The sequence below is a fragment of the Megascapheus bottae genome, chromosome 21 (assembly GCF_031878675.1).
Source record: "Megascapheus bottae isolate mThoBot1 chromosome 21, mThoBot2.hap1, whole genome shotgun sequence".
Taxonomy (NCBI): Eukaryota; Metazoa; Chordata; class Mammalia; order Rodentia; family Geomyidae; genus Megascapheus; species Megascapheus bottae.
Genome location: NC_143529.1, coordinates 8,456,090 through 8,474,272, shown reverse-complemented (window position 1 = coordinate 8,474,272; position 18,183 = coordinate 8,456,090). Strand labels below are relative to the sequence as shown.

Sequence of the window (18,183 nt, the reverse complement as noted above, 5' to 3'; positions counted from 1 at the left end):
ATATATTTTGTTTCACTAAAAATAAAATAATAAAAAATTAAATTATTGTTTGCTAGTTGGTACTGGTGGTGCTTGCTTATAACCTCGGCAAATGGGAGGTTGAAGTCAAAGGATTTAAGTATAAAATAACTGTTTGATACTATAAATTAGGAGAATGTTTTCATGTACTGTAATGCCTTATTTATAACTACTGGAATGGAAGTAAAATACATTTCTTGAGGTAGAAGAGAAGGATTTCAATTTTGTGTCACTAAGCTAGACAATAACAAGGGTTTAACATGTGTCCAGAAGTACCTTATCAAATATCTAGCCCCAGGATAAATATAGCAGTGTTCACAGCATCTCCAGAACTGATGCTCTGCCTTATAAATATATACTTTCCACTTTATTATGATACAACTAATAGTAATTTAGGCAGTGGTACATGAGATTTGAGTTCTTTTTCTAGGAGGATCAATCCACTCTCATGACACCTATCTTCCTCCACGTAACCAAGCACAGGAACAGAAAAGTTCAGGTCACAGGCAAGTCAAGAGCTTGCAAGGCCAAGAGAGAATAAAATAGCTGCCACTAGAATAAGATTTCTAGCTTAGGTCTCAGTATTATTGTCCTCTTTCAGGTACAATTACTAAATGCTGCAAACATGAAAGATCATGTCATTAACAATCCAACATAATTTAAAAAACATTTGAAGGTCAAAAAATTTTAATTTTCTTTTAAAGTGAAAACTTTTTACAATGAATGTGGCACAGAGATGATATGGACTAAACCAACACTCAACATGACTTTGACTAGACATCTGGCACATTTAGCCAAACAATGCTAGAAATTCTTCAGCTAGCTGGATAGGTGAACAAACAGGTCCTGGAGAAGTAACTGTGGCTTTGATCTGTTCAGTACAATTTGCTTGATACCATAAGACTCTTAACCAATGGAGGATAACAGCTTTATTTCACAGGACTTCTGTGAAAGGAAAACTAAACTCTCTTATCAGAGTCTCTGGAACATTGTTTAAGCGGTCTCAATGTAGGGCAGCTTTGTAGAAGGAAAATGTCAAAGATCATTCTGTTTGCAAGAAGTACCAATAGGATGGCAAGTATAAGCCATACCATTGGTGGGATCACTGAAAACTGAAAGTGGGAAAACTGAAGTAAGAACAGACAGTCTGAGCTGAGCCTTGGTGGCTCGAGCCTGTAATCCTAGCTACTCAGGAAACAGGATTGCACTTCAAAGCCAGCTTGGACAGGAAAAGTCAGTGAGACTCTAATCTCAAATTAACTACCAAAATCTGGAGCAGAGGCATTGTTCAAGTGGTAAAGTACCAAGTAAAAAAAAATGCTGAGCAAGAGTGCAAGGTACTCAATGTAGTTAGTCCCTAGTACTGGCAAAATAAAATAAAAAACAAAGACAGTGTAAGTAAGGTTTTATATAATATTATGGGTACAAAAGATAAACGTAAATCCTCCAGAAAAGAAGATTTGTCTGTAGAAAGATTGACACTACTGATAAGTTCCCTGGCAAAAGGCACATGCATTTAAGAAAGAAAATGCTGTTAGGTAAAGAAAAGAAATGAAAATAATTCCATATAATGATAAAATGTGGAACACTTTGAAGATATTAGTAATCATATAGCCTAACCACATTTTAGTTAAAAAAAAACTTAGCCCCAAGGAACATGAGAATTTTAAAAATTATATTGCAAATAGTTGTAGGTTTTCTAGACTCATGACCTAATGTAACATATCATTCAACTTGGATAATCCACAGAACAGAAGACAATTTATAGCTTCCATTAGCCTCCATTATTTCATATATATCATTAGAAAGTGTTTCCTTCAGATGTGTCTGAGTTAAACCTCTAGTTTAAACCCCTTGAAGAATCACCTGTCAAAGTCAGTGACTGAAAGACTTAATTCTAAACCTTAATCCTAACGAGGCTCCTTTCTCCTCAGGAATCCAGGCAAGGGAAACTAGAGGAATTGATGCATCTTGCATTCCTAAATCAGCTCAGGTCTTCTATTCAGAGAAAAAGGGTTATAGGATTCTACTCTAAGAGCTGAAGTGATCAAGGACAGATCAAGAGTCTAAACAGCAGAAGCAAGCATAACTATGTAGGAATGGGCATGAGGAACTAACACAAAGCTTTTCTGGAGATATGGCATTGAAACTTGCTCTATCTGATCAAGACGTTGTGACTGGCCTGGCTGGTGGTATATGCCTATAATCCCAGTTGGAAGGATTGCTTCATGTTTAGAAGTTCAAGACCAATCTGGGCAACAGATTTTTGAGACAGAGTCTCCAAATAAAGTTCAAAAAGGGATAGGGATCAGACCAGGAGGGTAGCCTAGTGGCAGAGTGCTTGCCTGGCATCCATGAAGCCCTGGGTTCAATTCCCCAGTACCACAGGCACAGAAAGAAAGCCAGAAGTGGTGATATGGCTCAAGTGGCAGAATGCTAACCTTGAACAAAAGTGCTCAAGTACTGAGTTCAAGCCCTAGGACTGGCAAAAAGAAACAAAAAGTGGGAGGGATAGGGGTGCAGTTCAGTGTGTATATTTGTATGTATATTTACCCATTTATGTATATGCATTTATTCTTGGGTTCCAGTCCTATTTCTGAACTAAGTAGGTAGGAAGAGAGGAAGGAAGGGAGGGCGGGCCACTGGGATCTGTAGATGAAAACCCAAAGAATAGCACCCTATCCAAGAAACACAACAGGAGACTTGGCTGGGTTCTTAGAGGTTCCGGGTGTGGTCCTCCACTTTGGTATTTTTGCTGTTCTCTTTGCTCAATTATTTCGATGGCATCTTTGCAAGCACATCACTGTATCTATTCACTCAGTGGTGCTGATGCCCAAGGGAGCAGATTCATGCTAGCCAATCTCCCAGGAGACAGATCAGATAAAAGGAAGTTAAATGCTTCGTTAATGAAGTGGAAAGTGACAGACGGGACATTGTCACTCTGTAGACTCATTTCCACTAGCAAAGAACATATAGGACACCAGGGTGACAAGAAAGATCTGTGAGAACATGGATGGGTACTGGTCTAAAGTTACACTTGCTTCACCATCCTGCATAGTAGAAACAGAGTGCCATCATGACTGGAATGTATTCTTGGCCTTGGCACACATGGGAAGCCCCCAGTCCATACCATCTATTATTATGTTGATTCATGAATATTCTCACAGTGTAGCAAGAGTTGGCAGCATGGGCTTCCGAGCTAAATCACTTACCACCTACATGCCACTGGGAAAAATACTTGACCTAAGTTCCTCTACCTGTAAAATGGGGAAAACAACAAGTACATTTACAAGGTTATCCTCATCATTAGCTAAATCACTGAGTACAAATCACTTACCTGACTGTTATAAGCACTGAATATTTATTGTTACTAGTTTAAGTAATGAATATTTTATGTCAGGCTTTTTCATATGAGGAACTGGTATCTGGTAGGTTATATTCACCAAGACCTGTTTCCCTAATTAAATCAGACTTGACTATTTAGGCCAATCAAATGTAAGTAGAAGGACAAGTCATTGTTTTGGCCTTTTGACTGTTTAATTTAATTGAATTACTTACTTTCTGAGACAGGGTCTTCCTATAAAGTCCAACTTTGCCTGTTGAGAGGTGAGATCAAAGATATGTACTATTTATTCCTGGCTCTGGACAGAAAATTATAAGTCCATTTATGCTATAGAAGCAATTGTAGAGACGGAATTCCCACTAACCTGGGTTCCTGAGTGGCTCTGACTGACCTGGGAGGGACGTGGAACCTAAGCAAAACATACAACACCATTCTCTGATACTTCTCAGACTTTTGGTTACCACAGTGTAATCTAAGCTGTTCACATCTTCTGAGGAAACAAAAGGGAATTTCCAAGACCACACGGAAATTGTCTAGATCTAGCCTGACACAGCTTTATGCCCTCCAGTAGTAGCTGACAATACCATCAACATTAACAACTGTCTATTATTAATGTATTGTCTGTCCATACCCTTTATAAAAACCTGTATTTTTCGTGGCTAACCTGGTTCAAAAGGAAACTTAGACTTTGGCCCGCCTTTACAATGGCAACAAGGAGAACTGAAAGAAACACCAGTGAACAGCATAGATGACAATGGACACATTGCTTCTTCCTGCACTTTCAGAGTGGCCACCCCCTACCCCCCCCCCGCCCAATAACACACACAAAAACATTACAAGGGATGGTTTTTAAAATTGTATGACCACTCAGTGGTAGCAATCCTATTCCCATTTTGTCTTTTAAATGATGAACACCTGTTTCAAAATTTTGCATTAATCTATAATCTCATGTCCTTTATTTTCTTCACTCTCATCAATGAGCAGAAATGTTCAAGATGTCTTCTGGGACTGTTAAGAAGCATTTGACTATACTGACATGCATATAACTTCAGAGCTGTGAGAGCCTCATAGCTGAGGCTCCAGGGAGGGAATCTGTGTGGGTTAGAGACACAGGAACCCAAGGAGAGGTGAGAAATATCAGCTTCTGAGCTCAAGGAAAAGAAAATGCTGCTGAGGTCAATATAAAAGGAATATACACGTATGGAGTGACAAAAAGCCACAGTTAGAGGGAAAATATTTATCATGTCTACTAAACTAAAATCTATGTGAGGTCTCATTTTATGGCACACACTGGAATACATTAAATGATTTGCTAGAAATCTTCAGGGATGGATATAAATACGCATTTAATAGAAGCAAATATTGGCAGTTATAGTTAATTCCATTTTTTATATGCTGCATGCTATTCAACTAGTAATCAATGGAATTCATGAGTAAGAAGACAGCTACTTCTTAGACCTTTTGTCTCCCCTCATCTCTAGCAGGTACAGCATAACGCTTTCCATTGTTATAAAAGGTTAACTAAATTTCTTCATTATTTTTTAAGATATATCTACTTCATACTTGTCTCACCTGCTAAAATCAATTTTGTCATAAATACTTTTAAAATGTGAAAGTAACAGAATTTAGTTCCCTAAAATGGTCACAACAAGATGGGAGTGCAAACTCGTTCAACCACTAAGGAAAGCAGTATGGCAGTTCCTCAAAAGACTAAACATAGAACTCCTCTATGACCCAGCAATTCCACTACTTGGCATTTACCCAATTGTCCAGAAACAAGGACATACTAAATCCGCAAGCACAACGATGTTCATTGTAGCACTATTTACATAGCAAAGATATGGAACCAACCCAGAAGTCCCTCAGTTGATGAGTGGATCAACAAGATGTGCTATTTATACACAATGGAATTCTATGCTGCTGTCAGAAAGAATGACATCGCCCCAGACTCAAAGGAACATAGGCCCAAGAGTCTCCCTCATTTGTAAAATTCAGTAGAAACCTTGGGCTCTCCTAGCAGAGATTTACAATAGAACAAAATCTAGAGACATTAGGACAAATAGTATGACACTAAATGTAAGGACCTCCAAGATAAGGAAACAAAAGCCATATAATGAGTGATTGTTGTCCTTAATGTACTATGTTATCTCTTATCTCTTTTGCTATCCCTTAGTTATATCATATTGTTACAATATTTCACCTTGTTATCTGATATATTTTATATGTGCTTAATTGGTCATCTGAAATTGGATAGGGAAGGGGAGAAATAAAAAAGAGCGGGGGGGGAGGGAAATGGGGACCATGTCATGAGAAAGGGTATCAATGTTTGTGAAATAATACACCTTCTACCTGGTGAATATAATGTAACCCTTCTATTAATTATAATAAATTTTTTTTAAAATGGCCACAAGTCAAACTAGAAAAATGTGTGTGTGTGTGTATGTAATACACACATTTATTTATATCTACATTATATACATTTTCATATGTATATGTGTGTCATATATATATTGTATTGCATATATGTAGTATATGTATTTGTGTATATATATATATATATATGGAAAGCTCTCTCAGATTCTAAATTTAGTTTCATAGATGTGATAACCATGAAATTATTTTTGTACTTAACTAGCCAAATCACTCTGGATGGAGTCCAAGTCCAAACTATAAATCAATTCTAATTTATAGCACCTGATGTTTTTATTAGTAATACAGTTTAAATTCTTATTTTTCCAATAGATTAGAATTCTCATGAATGAGAGTTTAAAATAGTTCACTACAATATGTTGGTTATATAAATAAGGTTGTAGAATCTTTTTGGAAGCCTTAGAGAATGAGAAAAGTTCCCATTGTAATATTTTAATATTATGTTAGAAAGCAAAATGCTACGGCTGGAATGCTGAGGTCTTCTTCCAATCCCACATTTACTAAATATTAAGAAGTAGTCTTTTTTGGACATCAGATCATGAGGATTTTACACACATAGAAAGTATTAGACCATATAAAACGAAAGAGGGAACTGGCTAGGGCCTTTTGCCCTTCTTTACCTTCTTCTAGGTGATACAGCAGTTATTTCCTTAGAGGACAAAGTAATAACACACTGTTTTAGAAACAGATACAAGGCTCTATTTAATTTTTTATTTTTATTTACTTATTTATTTTTGCCAGTCCTGGGGCTTGAACTCAGGGCTTTGGCTCTGTCCTGGACACTTTTTTGTTCAAGGCTAACGCTCTGGCACTTGAGCCACAGCCCCACTTTTGGCTTTTTCTGAGTATGTGGCACTGAGAAATGGAAGCCAGGGCTTTGTGCATGCTAGGTGAGCATTCTATCACTAGGCTATGCTCCCGGCCTGCCAGGCTCTTTTTAGAAAAATTACTTTAAGTAGTGTACAAAGGGGTTGCCACTTAACAAAGCTGTTTGTGAACACAACTTATCTTGATCAATGGTCACCAATCTTTCCTCTACCCACTCCTTCCTTCACTCTTTATAGTTTTGTGAAATATAAATTGGATAGGATATAAACTTCATGTTTCCCCCTCTTCCTCTCCATTCATCTACCATTTCCCCCGTGATCCCACCCCACTCCTCTGGAATACCTGCTTCCTGGAGTCTTATTTTGCTGAACTTTGATTTTCTAAGGAACATCACAATTCAAGATCTCCCTTGAATCTACCTTATTTCCATTAGCATATTTGTATTCACTTGCCTATCACCTCACATCTTTACTTGTGAGTTTGTAAGCTAAATCTAGTTTCCACATTAAAGGGAAAACATGGATCTTTTATCTCCCTGAGCACAGCTTACTACACTTAACTGATTTTTTCCCAAATATTTCAATTTCTTTTCAAATTATTCATTATCATTCTTTCTAATAGATGAGTAAATTGTCACTGTGGATAGATACATTCTCTTGATCCATTTTTCCATTGAAGGGTACCTTGGCTATAGTGAATAGTGCTGCAATAAGCATGGTTGTGCTGGCAGTTTTCCTGTATCCTGATTTGAATCTTTTGGGAAAATGCTCAGGAGTGGAATTGCTAGATCACAGCATACAGAATAGGAGAAGAATTTTTTTTCCAGCTATATATCAGACAATGGAGTTGGGTGCTGGTGGCTTATGTCTGTAATCCTAGCTACTCTGGAGGCTGAGATCTGAGGATTCTGGTTCAAAGCTAGCCCAGGCAGAAAAGTACATGAGACTCTTATCCCCACTGAACTACTCAGAAAAAAATCAGAAGTGGTGCCGTAGCTCAAATGGTAAAGAGCTAGCCTTGAGCACAGAGGACTCAAGTCACAGAACAGAAAAAAAAAAAAACAGAAGAAGAAGAGAGAAAAGAAAATACAATCAGACAATAGCCAAATATCTGTAATACTTTAAGCCCTTACAAAACCAACAACCCAATTAATAAATGGGTTAATGAATTACAGAGAATCTTCTAAGAGGAAGTAAAAATGGCCAATAGACATGTGAAGAAATACTCAACATTTCTGACTGTAATGGAAATGCAAATCAAAACACTGAGATTCCACCTCCCTCCAGTTAGAATGACCATTATCAAGAAAACAAACAAAAATGGATGCTGGAGAGGATGCATCAAAAAAAGAACCTTAATGTAGACTTGTTCAGCCACTCAGGAAAACAGGGTGGATGTTCCTCAAAAATTAAACATACAGACAAGACTTTCATCATACATCAACACAGCAGAGCTTTGTTCATACATTTCACAGCCTCCAGAACTGTGAGAAAGAAATTTCTATCCATAAATCACCTAATGTCAAGTATTTTGCTGTAGCAGCACAGAGACACAAAGCATTTCTGAAAGACATTCTGAAGAAATCTTAGATAAAAAGGACTGTGAACATGTGAGGGTAGGATGGGATGTAGTTATCTCAGTCTAGTGACTATGTTGTAAAAGTATTAGACATTGAGAATGCAGTATCCTATCACCCCACATGAAAGCATTAGCTACTAAAAGATTTCAATTTGTGTACAACAGTGAAAAAGAAACAGAAAAAAGAAAACCACAGGTAGATTTGGATATTGACATATGACAAAAGAAAAGGGGAACTACAAATTTTCCCCTGGTAAATTCCTAGCAGGGACTGTGTGTGATGCTAGAATATGACTTAAAGCATATATACATGGGCAAATAGGACTATCATGTCAGCCGCTTTCCAGAGTCTCCAGTAAGATCTCTGGGAAAATTTGGACCTTAGAGAAAATTGTAAAATTATTCATCTTTTTCTGAAATTTTTCTCCAGCTTAATACTTAGTGATATTAGATTATCATAATACAGTGCTACAAAGAAACACAAACTTAGGAAATTATTATTTAGTTCCAGTTCAGTTTCCTCAAAAGCCTGTGGCCCTGTCCACTACTCTGTGATACCACCCACCAGGCACTGGGACCAATTTCATAGTTTTACCACTTCTTCCCTTATTCACACTATAGAAAGAAAACTGAAACAATGCTCGAGAAGAAATGTACTCACGGCTTTACGTATATAATTGGAACCCCTCTGTACATCATTCTGACAATAAAATTAAATTTTAAAAAAGAAATTAAACTGGAATTTATTTTTAGAAATTCACTATTTAACTAGTATTAGCAAACTCACACGGCACTCCTATAGACTGCAAGGTAGCTGTACTAACTGTAAGGTCTGTTGAGCGGAAACTCCACGCAGTTCAGGAGAAGAGAGTTTATTGTGTGAGGAAAGAGGAGACTCCTGCCGCCCAAGATGGAGTGGGCGAGCAAGAGAGTTTAGGGCAGGAAGTGAGAGATTATATAGGGGGAGGGGAATAGACACAGCGGAAGTGGATGTGATCTCAGAGGATGGGAAAATACCTCAGTGGGGACCTCCCACTGCCCCCAGGCATGCCAGTGCCAGGGTTACAGGTGCTGGGTGGGGATTTCCAGGGTGCAGTGGGAGAGAGCCAAGGGAAGAAGTCATTTCTTCCAGTCAGACCTAACATTCCCGCCTTCTGATAGTTGTAAAGGGGCACCGACTCTTTCTGGCTACTTCCTGCTGACAAGGGGCGTCGACATGGAGGGTAGAAGGTGGGGATGCTGTCCATCCAGAAGGAGCAGTAAGAGTTCCATGGTAGTGAACGTGCATGTGAGTCCTTGGATGAAATTCAAAAGCAGTCTTAAGAGGCAGGGGTGCCATCTTCTTCAGGGATGCAAGATACCTTGGCGTCATAGAAGGGGAAAGAGCAGGAGCCTTTTTCATTCTTGACAGAAGATACCACTGTGGCTGACCATTGAGCTAAACTGCAGTGGGAGTGGTCAGCAGGACCTGATGAGGGCCTGTCCACTTAGGATGTAAACCAGACAGATTAAGGGTCTTAAGAAAGACTCAATCCTCAGGCAAAATTGGGGGAGAAGGAAAAGGGCTTTAAGGGGCTGAGGGAGCCTTGGATATGGGACAGTGGGGTAAGATTAGAAAGGATTGGTAGAGACAAGGGCAAGCATGGAGAGCAAAGAATGCTTGAACATATAGAACCTCTGGCCATTTACCATTGCGTCAGCAGAAACTGCCTAAATTCCTGAGAATATTATAATCCAAAGTCCCATTTTGGGGCCATTGAAACCAATTGTCTAGCCTATACTTTGGCCAGACACAATTTCAATAAAAGATGAGCCGTTTTGGCTTTATGGAGTCTCTCAGTAAAGAGTGTATAAGATATCGTAAGGGGGTATCCTGGCTTCGGTGAGACTGATGAGACCCCATTGTAATAAACACTAAGAGGAAGTGAAGTCTGTGAGGATGGGGGTGGTCAGTGAGGAGGTAGTAGAAGAGTTAGTAAGGACATGGGTGGGGGGACCCAGTCAGTGAGGACACCAGGGAGGGGTGGAGTCAGTGAAGATGTCAGGGGGTAGAGTCACTGAGGACGTCAGGGGGTGGAGTCAATAAGGATGTTGAGTGGGAAAGTAGTGTGGGGGGAGGGAGAATCCAATCTCACCAGAACGGATTGGGGGGGAGGTGCTGGGTCTTAGACTAAACACAAGGAGAGAGCCCTAGGCAGGGGTGGGTTAAAGGAGACAGAAAAGAGGCCTGCAGGCAGGAGTCACTCACCAGGTGCAGAGAGGAAACATTATAGCGAATACACTGCCAGCAATGGGAAAGGCAGAGGTCCGGGAGTGCAGTTTCCTTTCTCTGGTTCAAAGGATGGGGACAGAAGGCAGACTGACCCTCGAGAAACAGAGGGGATCCAGCCACTCCTGACCCTCTCCCCCATCCGAGTCACGGCACCAAATGTAAGGGCTGCCGAAAGGAAACTCCACACAGTTCAGAAGAGGGTTTATTGCATGAGGAAAGAGCAGACTCCTACCGCCCAAGATGGAGTCGGGCAAGCAAGAGAGGCTTAGAGCGGCAAGTGAGAGATTATATGGGGGAGGGGTATAGACACAGCGGAAGTGGATGTGATCTCAGAGGATGGGGAAATACCTCAGTGGGGACCTCCCACTACCCCCAGGCATGCCAGTTGCCAGTGCCAGGGTTACAGGTGCTGGGCAGGGATTTCCGGGGTGCAGTGGGAGAGAGACAAGGGAAGAAGTCATTTCTTCCAGTCGGACCTAACACTATGTATTAAAGAAACTTAGGAACTGGGCAAAGAAAAGTTTTACAGTTGAACCCTATCATGTCCTATTAAATACTATTCCTAAATTGTATATATATATATATATATATGTGTGTGTGTGTATATATATATATATATATATATATATATATATATATATATATGCCAGTCCTAGGGCTTGAACTCAGGGCCTGAGCACTGTCCTTGGGCTTTCTCAAAGCTATCCCTCTGCCACTTGAGCCACAGCACTACTTCTGATTTCTATGTATATGGAATCGAACCTGGGTATTTGTGTATGCTAGGCAAGCACTCTATCACTAGGCCAAACCTCCAGTCCTAACTTACACATTTTTTAAGATACTATTTATTGAAAGACTTTGAGGAGATCTGAAAAGAAATAGCAAGACTAGAGAAGCACTCTGGCTAAGACACAAACGTAAAGCCAAAGTCTTAGAGGAAGCTCTTCTCAGAGCAGCCTCTAGGATGCAAATCTCTCACTGAGCTCACAGTCCTTCTTCCTGGCTAAAGATACAAAACCAAGGTCTCCATCCATTTCCTGGGGACAAAAGATACCTGGTGAACAAACACATCAAACCAAATGCCAGGATATGAAAAGGCTTCCAGTTAAACATTTCACATTGGAAACACCCACTATTCTATACATGCTGACATCACTACCAGCAGCTCTTATATGAACTAGAGTAAGAGAAGATTAAGTAAGCTTAAGTCAAAATTTAACAAACAAGCATAAAAATAACCACAGAAGCTTGGGAAGTTTGTGTGCATCATGGCATTACCTTGCTTGTTTCTCATAAAATCTGGGTTCAGGCATGATACCATGCTCAGGGAGAATGAACAGCCGTATATCTCACCACTGCCCAGACATCGACACACAGATCTACTCTCATCCCCTGCCACAGCTGTGTCTCCTCATGTGGATGGAGCCTTAGAGGAGGTGGGCCAGGCTAGTGGTTAGAACCACAAGTATGAGTTTAAAACCTCAGCTCTGCCAGCTGCACAACTATGTAAGAAACTTCAACTTTCATAAGTGCTGATTTCTTCATCTATAAAATGTGGAGATACCTGTGAGTCAGCACATGTTCCCTCAGAGCTACACAGTCGGTGAGGGAGAAGGGATTGAAAATGTATATGAAGTTCCTAGCTTTGAGTACTGGTCACATATAAAGTGCTGACATATAAAGTGCTAAATAACTAATGGCCGTTAGCATCTGTATTAGTCGTATGCCTGCCTGGCCTTTCAGGCTAGCCTTGGAAGTCTAGATAATCAATCTATCTATCTATCTATCTATCTATCTATCTATCTATCTATCTATCCATCCATCCACCCACCCACCCATCCAATCAGCTACCCACCTATCTAGCTATCTTTGTTTCTTTCTTGCTTGCTTCACTTATTTTTTGTGCTTGGGGGGTCTGAACTCAAGGAATCACACTAGCAAGGCAAGTGCTACACTACTTAAGCCATATACCTAGCCCTTTATATTATTTTATTTTCCAAACAGATTTCTTATTTTTGCCCAGATCCAAATCCTCCTGCCTCTATTTCCCTCATAGTTGAGATTACAGATATAAACCACCATACTTGGTTTATGGATTGCAATTCAGGATGTAACATTTTGCCCAGGCTGGCCTTAACCTGCAGTCCTACAAATTTCTACCACCCAAGTATGTAGGATTGTAGAGGTGGGCCTCGATGCTCAGTCTGGGAAAATTTTGTAATACTCATACCCCTAACACCTTTTCAGTAACTACAACAAGCCAAGTAAATATCTGCTGAACAGGAAGTTTGCATCAAGTTCAGTCTGCTGTTCAGTCTGTCTCTGGGATTATAACAGTCTCTTTTTCCAATGCTATTGATCTAGCTCAATTTTGTCCCTTAAGAAAATAAAGCTGTCTTCTCCCACTGTGTCAGGATGCTAAGGTCTAAGGTCAGGTCTGCATCCATGGTCCATATATCTCCAATGCCAACCAAGAACCCAGTATACAATAGGAGCTTAAGAAATATCTGTGATGGAATTCTATGCTACTATCAGAAAGAACAACATCACCCTATTTGTAAGGAAATGGAAGGACTTGGAAAAAAATCATACTAAGTGAAGTAAACCAGATCCAAAGGAACATAGGCTTAATGGTTGTTCTCATTTTTAATAATTAGTACAAACCCTGGACTCTCCTAGCAGAGGATTACAATAGCTCAAAACTAGATACATAAGGCCATATAGAATAAGGCTAAATGAAAGGACCTCCAGGATATGGAAACAAGAGCTTTATCTTATGTGATTGTTGTTCTTAACGTACTAAGTTATTTCTCATCTCTTTTGTTGTCCCTTGGTTATTCTCATATTGTTATAGTATCTTACCTTGTTATCTGGTATATTGCATATATGTTTATTTGTCCATTTGAAATTGGAAAGGGAAAGGGGAAAACAAGATGAGGGAAAGGGGTGGGGGAAGGAAATGGGGACAAAAAACATGAGAAGGGGAATCAATGTATGTGAAGTAATGCACCTTCTATCTGGCGAATATAACTGTAACCTCTCTATTAATTACAATAAAAATATTTGGGAAAAAGAATTATCTGTGCTGAATTTCAACTGATATGTGTAACATGTCTTACATGTCAACTAGCACTTTCACAGAGACATGTATAGCCCCTATTCAAGTCATGATAAATACATAGGTTCTCCCAACTGCTTGGGTTCAAACCCTAGCTCTACCCATAAGACCTTGACAAAGTATTCTGTGCCACAGTTTTATTACCTGTAAACATGATAATAACAGAGGTATGGGGTTATGCTACTAAAATGTTATTTCAGATAAATCTCCTAAGAAGTCACCTTACATGCAATGGCTGTTCTCTAAATGTCAAAATTATTCATCTTGTTTGTGGTTTTTCTCCAATCCTATTGTCAATAATAAAGTATCCCAACTACCTAAATCATTTTTCCTTTTCTGTAAGAAACACAAAAATGTTATCTTTATTTTGAAATTCCAAAATTAATTTGCAATAGAGAGTATATCATCTCAAGAATTGATCTCCACAGCTAGTAGGGAAAAATATTTTTCAGGGATTCTTCTTAAAATAAAGACTGTAAATATCTCCAGATGTTCTTCAGGATAAAGTTCCTACCAAGTAGCCTATACTGAAAACCTCACAGCAACATTTGGTGTTATTCTTTCCATAAGAACCAATCAGATTGACTTTGTAGAAATGTTTGAGGGAAAGAACACACACACACACACACACACACACACACACACACACACACACACGGCAGTGGAAATCGTGTCTCACAGATTGTCCTGTCTCCACCATAGACCTACTGCCCCATTAGGACAAAAAGTGGGCCATCCCAGCTGAAAATCCTCTTCTCTTGGAACATGAGTGTGCCAAGTATTCCTTAAAACCCAGTGGCCATGTTTCTCTGCTGTGTTTTTCTCTCTGGGTAGGAGAGAGCTAGAGCTATAAAAGCAAAGGAGGTATATACCTTCAGTACCGTAATGTTCCAAGCAAAGCTCTCAGACGCCTTGCTGAGTTTTCTTCCTTTCAAGCCTTCCTTTGCACCAAGATTATGAAGCTCTTCGTGGAACTCCATCCCTTTGATAAGAAAGTACATAAGAATCTTAGTATAAATTTCAGGAAAAAATGGACATTACGGAAATATTATAGTAAAATGTAATTTCATATTCTTGTCCCCTTGTCATTTCTTAATTTCCAAATTGAATTCTCTATTTGGATTTTATTTATCCCATCAAAACAGTTGTCCACAGAGAAGCCAAGAGTAATCAATACAGGCCAATTACCATTTAAACAACCAGGATAGACACAAAGACATGAGAAACCAAGAAGCTAAGCCTTCCTACAAATGTTATTCTCCTATGCCTCCTCTGTCTGGGCTGTGGATGAAGGGATGCAGTGTGTAAAGACAACTGTATATGAGGGCTACCCTCATACACATGTGTAAAAACAGGGCCTGGGGCTCATACAGATGATCAGTAGTCATTAGTAAACGTAAACTACAAAGGAAAAGACGTTTTAAGAAATGTCATTCCTGAAGACACTCAAGTGCTTCAGAACTGGGAAGGGCCTTTAAGTATTCTTAGTTCTGCATCCACTCAAGCCTCAATACCCTGAGAAGCACCACTATTACCTGTGTCTTCAGCCTCTACCTCAACACCGCAATGAAATTAATTGTGTTTTGTTCCAGACAGTCTGTTCTAGCTTTGAGAAGGAGCCATGACTGATACCAAGCCAACATCTCCCCTGAAACTTCTATTCCTCGGTACTAACTGGACCTAGACCAACAAGGTCCAATAGCTTACTCACAGTGTAGCCCTCTTGGTATTTGGAAGAAGAGAAGGGATGGAATCCTCATGAGCCCCGTCTTCTCTGGATTAAGCATTCCAAGATATTTTATCCTATCAGTGATTCTCTATTCAGGATGGCAGCCAAGCAGAGCCACTGTACTGCCAGCTTTCTAGAACTGAGTGGTGTTGGGCGCTAGACTCACAGCAGGCTGAGTGGTGTGGGCACTAGACTCACAGCAGGGTGAATGGTGTGGGTGCTAGACTTGTGGCAGGCTTGAAGCAGCCAGACTGTGCAGGGGTTTACCATCCTTCTCCTTGTCCTAGTTAAGTTATTTTAATTAGTGCTGTTGAAAAACACATTAACTATTCTGATACAAACATCACAAACAGAACATGGCAAACAGAATGTGTGTGGGGCCAGGCCTACACTTGGCTCTACTTCTTACTAACTGTGTGACTCTTGGTGACATAAAACTCACTGGGATTCAGGTTCCTCAGGGTGGAGAGGTGGGGACTTGGTCAATGAGTCAACACCCATAAAGCTCTCAGAGTAGCACCTGGAAGCATTTGAACATTGGAGACTGTCATTTTTGTGATTCCTGTCAAAGTATCTAAGGCTGCCAGCTGACCAGTGGGAAGCACTAGTTTTAAATCTGGTCTGAGCTCAAAGTCAGCTCCATTGTGTGTGTGTTTATGTGGCACCCAGGATCATTCGTTCAGTCTCAGAATCTCAGATGCCTCACTGATGATTTGGACATAATAAGGACTATCTTTCAGAATTGTTACAAGGACTAAGTAACATAGTTTGTGAGCTTCCTCTATCATATGCATATGTACACAGCAACTGTTCTCCTTAACATCTTCCTTATCATAATCATTGTTTATGTAGACAAAAAGAGCACAGGGATGCAAGAAATAAAAGCCCAGGGCATGGATGAAGATGAACACAAATAAACAGAGGACTGTGCTCATGGATAACTGACCCCTTCCATCCTTACAGAAAGTAAACCTAAAAAGAGGACAAGTAAATTGGACAAAAGTATAGATGATCAATCAGGCTATGGGCTCATATTGAAGATATGAAGAGTTTTAAAGGGTTACATGTATTTTCTGTATCAGAGGTAAAATATTTAGACAGGCTCTCAAACCACAAAAGCAGATTAAAAAGAATCCTTTATACAAGCTCTAGGCATCTTCAGATGCCACTACCTTTATATACAACCTTTAGATACAACTTACCTGTCACCACCTAGATTTCTCCTTTACTGAACAAAGATTTAAGCATTAATTTAAAATGTAATTAAACAATGTCACAAAACACTCAAATTTTAAGAGGAAGAAGAAAAACATTTTGAATGTCCCAGAAATCATCACTATGGTTTTTAAACAAAATAGAAAAAGAATTACCTGCTTTCTGACACTGTACAATCTTTTCATGGACTGACTCTGCCATTTCTATGAGAAACCGGCTCTCTTGAATCATCTGTTAGAGAAAACAAATGTCAAAAGAGTGTTAGAAATCCTTAGACTAGCCCAGTGAATAGATGGGTCAGAGAGACCCAAGATCCAGTGATGGGGAGCACAGCCTCAACACGGAGGAAGGTGTAGCCCCCAGCGCTTCTAACACTAGGATGACAGTCGCCATTCTGATTATTGTTCCAGCTATGTAACACGCCATACGTGCAATAGGTACCAAATCGTAATTGTACATGCACATTGTCTACGTCCCATGTCACAGTCATGAAAACCTCTGATTCTACTACCTTACCACACAGGTTCTTCAACATCAGGTTGAATGGGATTGAGACAATGACACTGAGAACCAGTACAGAGAATCCTCTCGCAATGAGCTGTGGGCTGCTGACCCCATCAGTGAAGCTGGTAGCTCCAAGACATGGAGCTCTCATGGCCAGAGTAAGGAGTGGGTCAGATTTCCAAGAGAGGAACTCAACAGAGCTTGTAGAAAACCACACAGAAATGGCAGTCTCTGCCCTCTACATTTGGGTAGAGAGTGAAATATCCAAGGGGTGATTATTTTAGCAAATATGACGATTGTCATGCAAGTGAAGAAAAGAAAAGTCTGTATGAGTGAATACAGTGGGCTGGAGATGAAGCTGGTAACAGGTAAAGAAGCTGTGGTCATAAAGATAGGGATCAGGGTTCTTTGAAAATGCAAGACATGAGTAAAGACAACCAGTTGGTAAATTAACAATTCCTAAATTTCCAGTTATTCTTCTAATAAACTAATATGCTTCAGCTTTGCCTTCTATGTTTTTCTGTCTCAAAAATAGAATCCAAGACATGCAAGGCATTGAGTGAGCCATTTTCCTACTTTTGTGATGAATTGATACTGAACAACAGATTGTGTGTATATATATATATACATACATATATATGTATATATACCCTTCCTGATATAAAGAGATTGAAAACATTTAATAGAAAAAGACATTGAATAACAAATGTTTAGTGCCTTAATAGATTCACAGGAGTAAAAACCCACTATTTACTCATTTAACAAATTTGTATTAAGCAGCCATTTTTGGATTGAAGGATATAATGCACTGAAAAGCAAAACTATAGTTAAGTGGGAAAGTCTACTCCACTTCCTACTTTTTCAATGTATATGGTACTGAGGAATTGAAGCCCAGTCTTCGCGCATGCTAGGGTAAGCACTCTACCACTAGGCTAAGCTCCTGGCCCTAAAATCTATATTTCTCAGGTTAAAGAAATAGATCTCATGATTGCCTCTTTCTTTTTACAGAAAAAGAAACTATGACAGAAAGATGAAGAGTCCTGTCCAGAGAAAGAGAACTAATTAGTTATCAAGCTGGCAAGCTGAATGTTCAATCTCAGTATCCTGGCATATCATCTATTTCCATTTTTAAATTATCTCTCTGATTC

General features: G+C 39.5%; 1 protein-coding gene across 6 annotated transcripts in view; it reads right to left on the bottom strand.

Annotated features, from left to right (window-relative positions):
* Positions 1-18,183, bottom strand: part of Plcl1 (phospholipase C like 1 (inactive)) — a 330,490-nt gene that overhangs the window by 26,505 nt on the left and 285,802 nt on the right. For all 6 annotated transcript variants that reach the window (XM_090354556.1, XM_090354560.1, XM_090354557.1 and 3 more), the window contains exons 4-5: positions 16,687-16,762; positions 14,460-14,569 (exon numbers count right to left, since the gene is read on the bottom strand). In XM_090354556.1, coding sequence (XP_090210682.1) covers positions 14,460-14,569; positions 16,687-16,762 — 186 coding nt within the window. The remainder of the gene's footprint in view (positions 1-14,459; positions 14,570-16,686; positions 16,763-18,183) is intronic.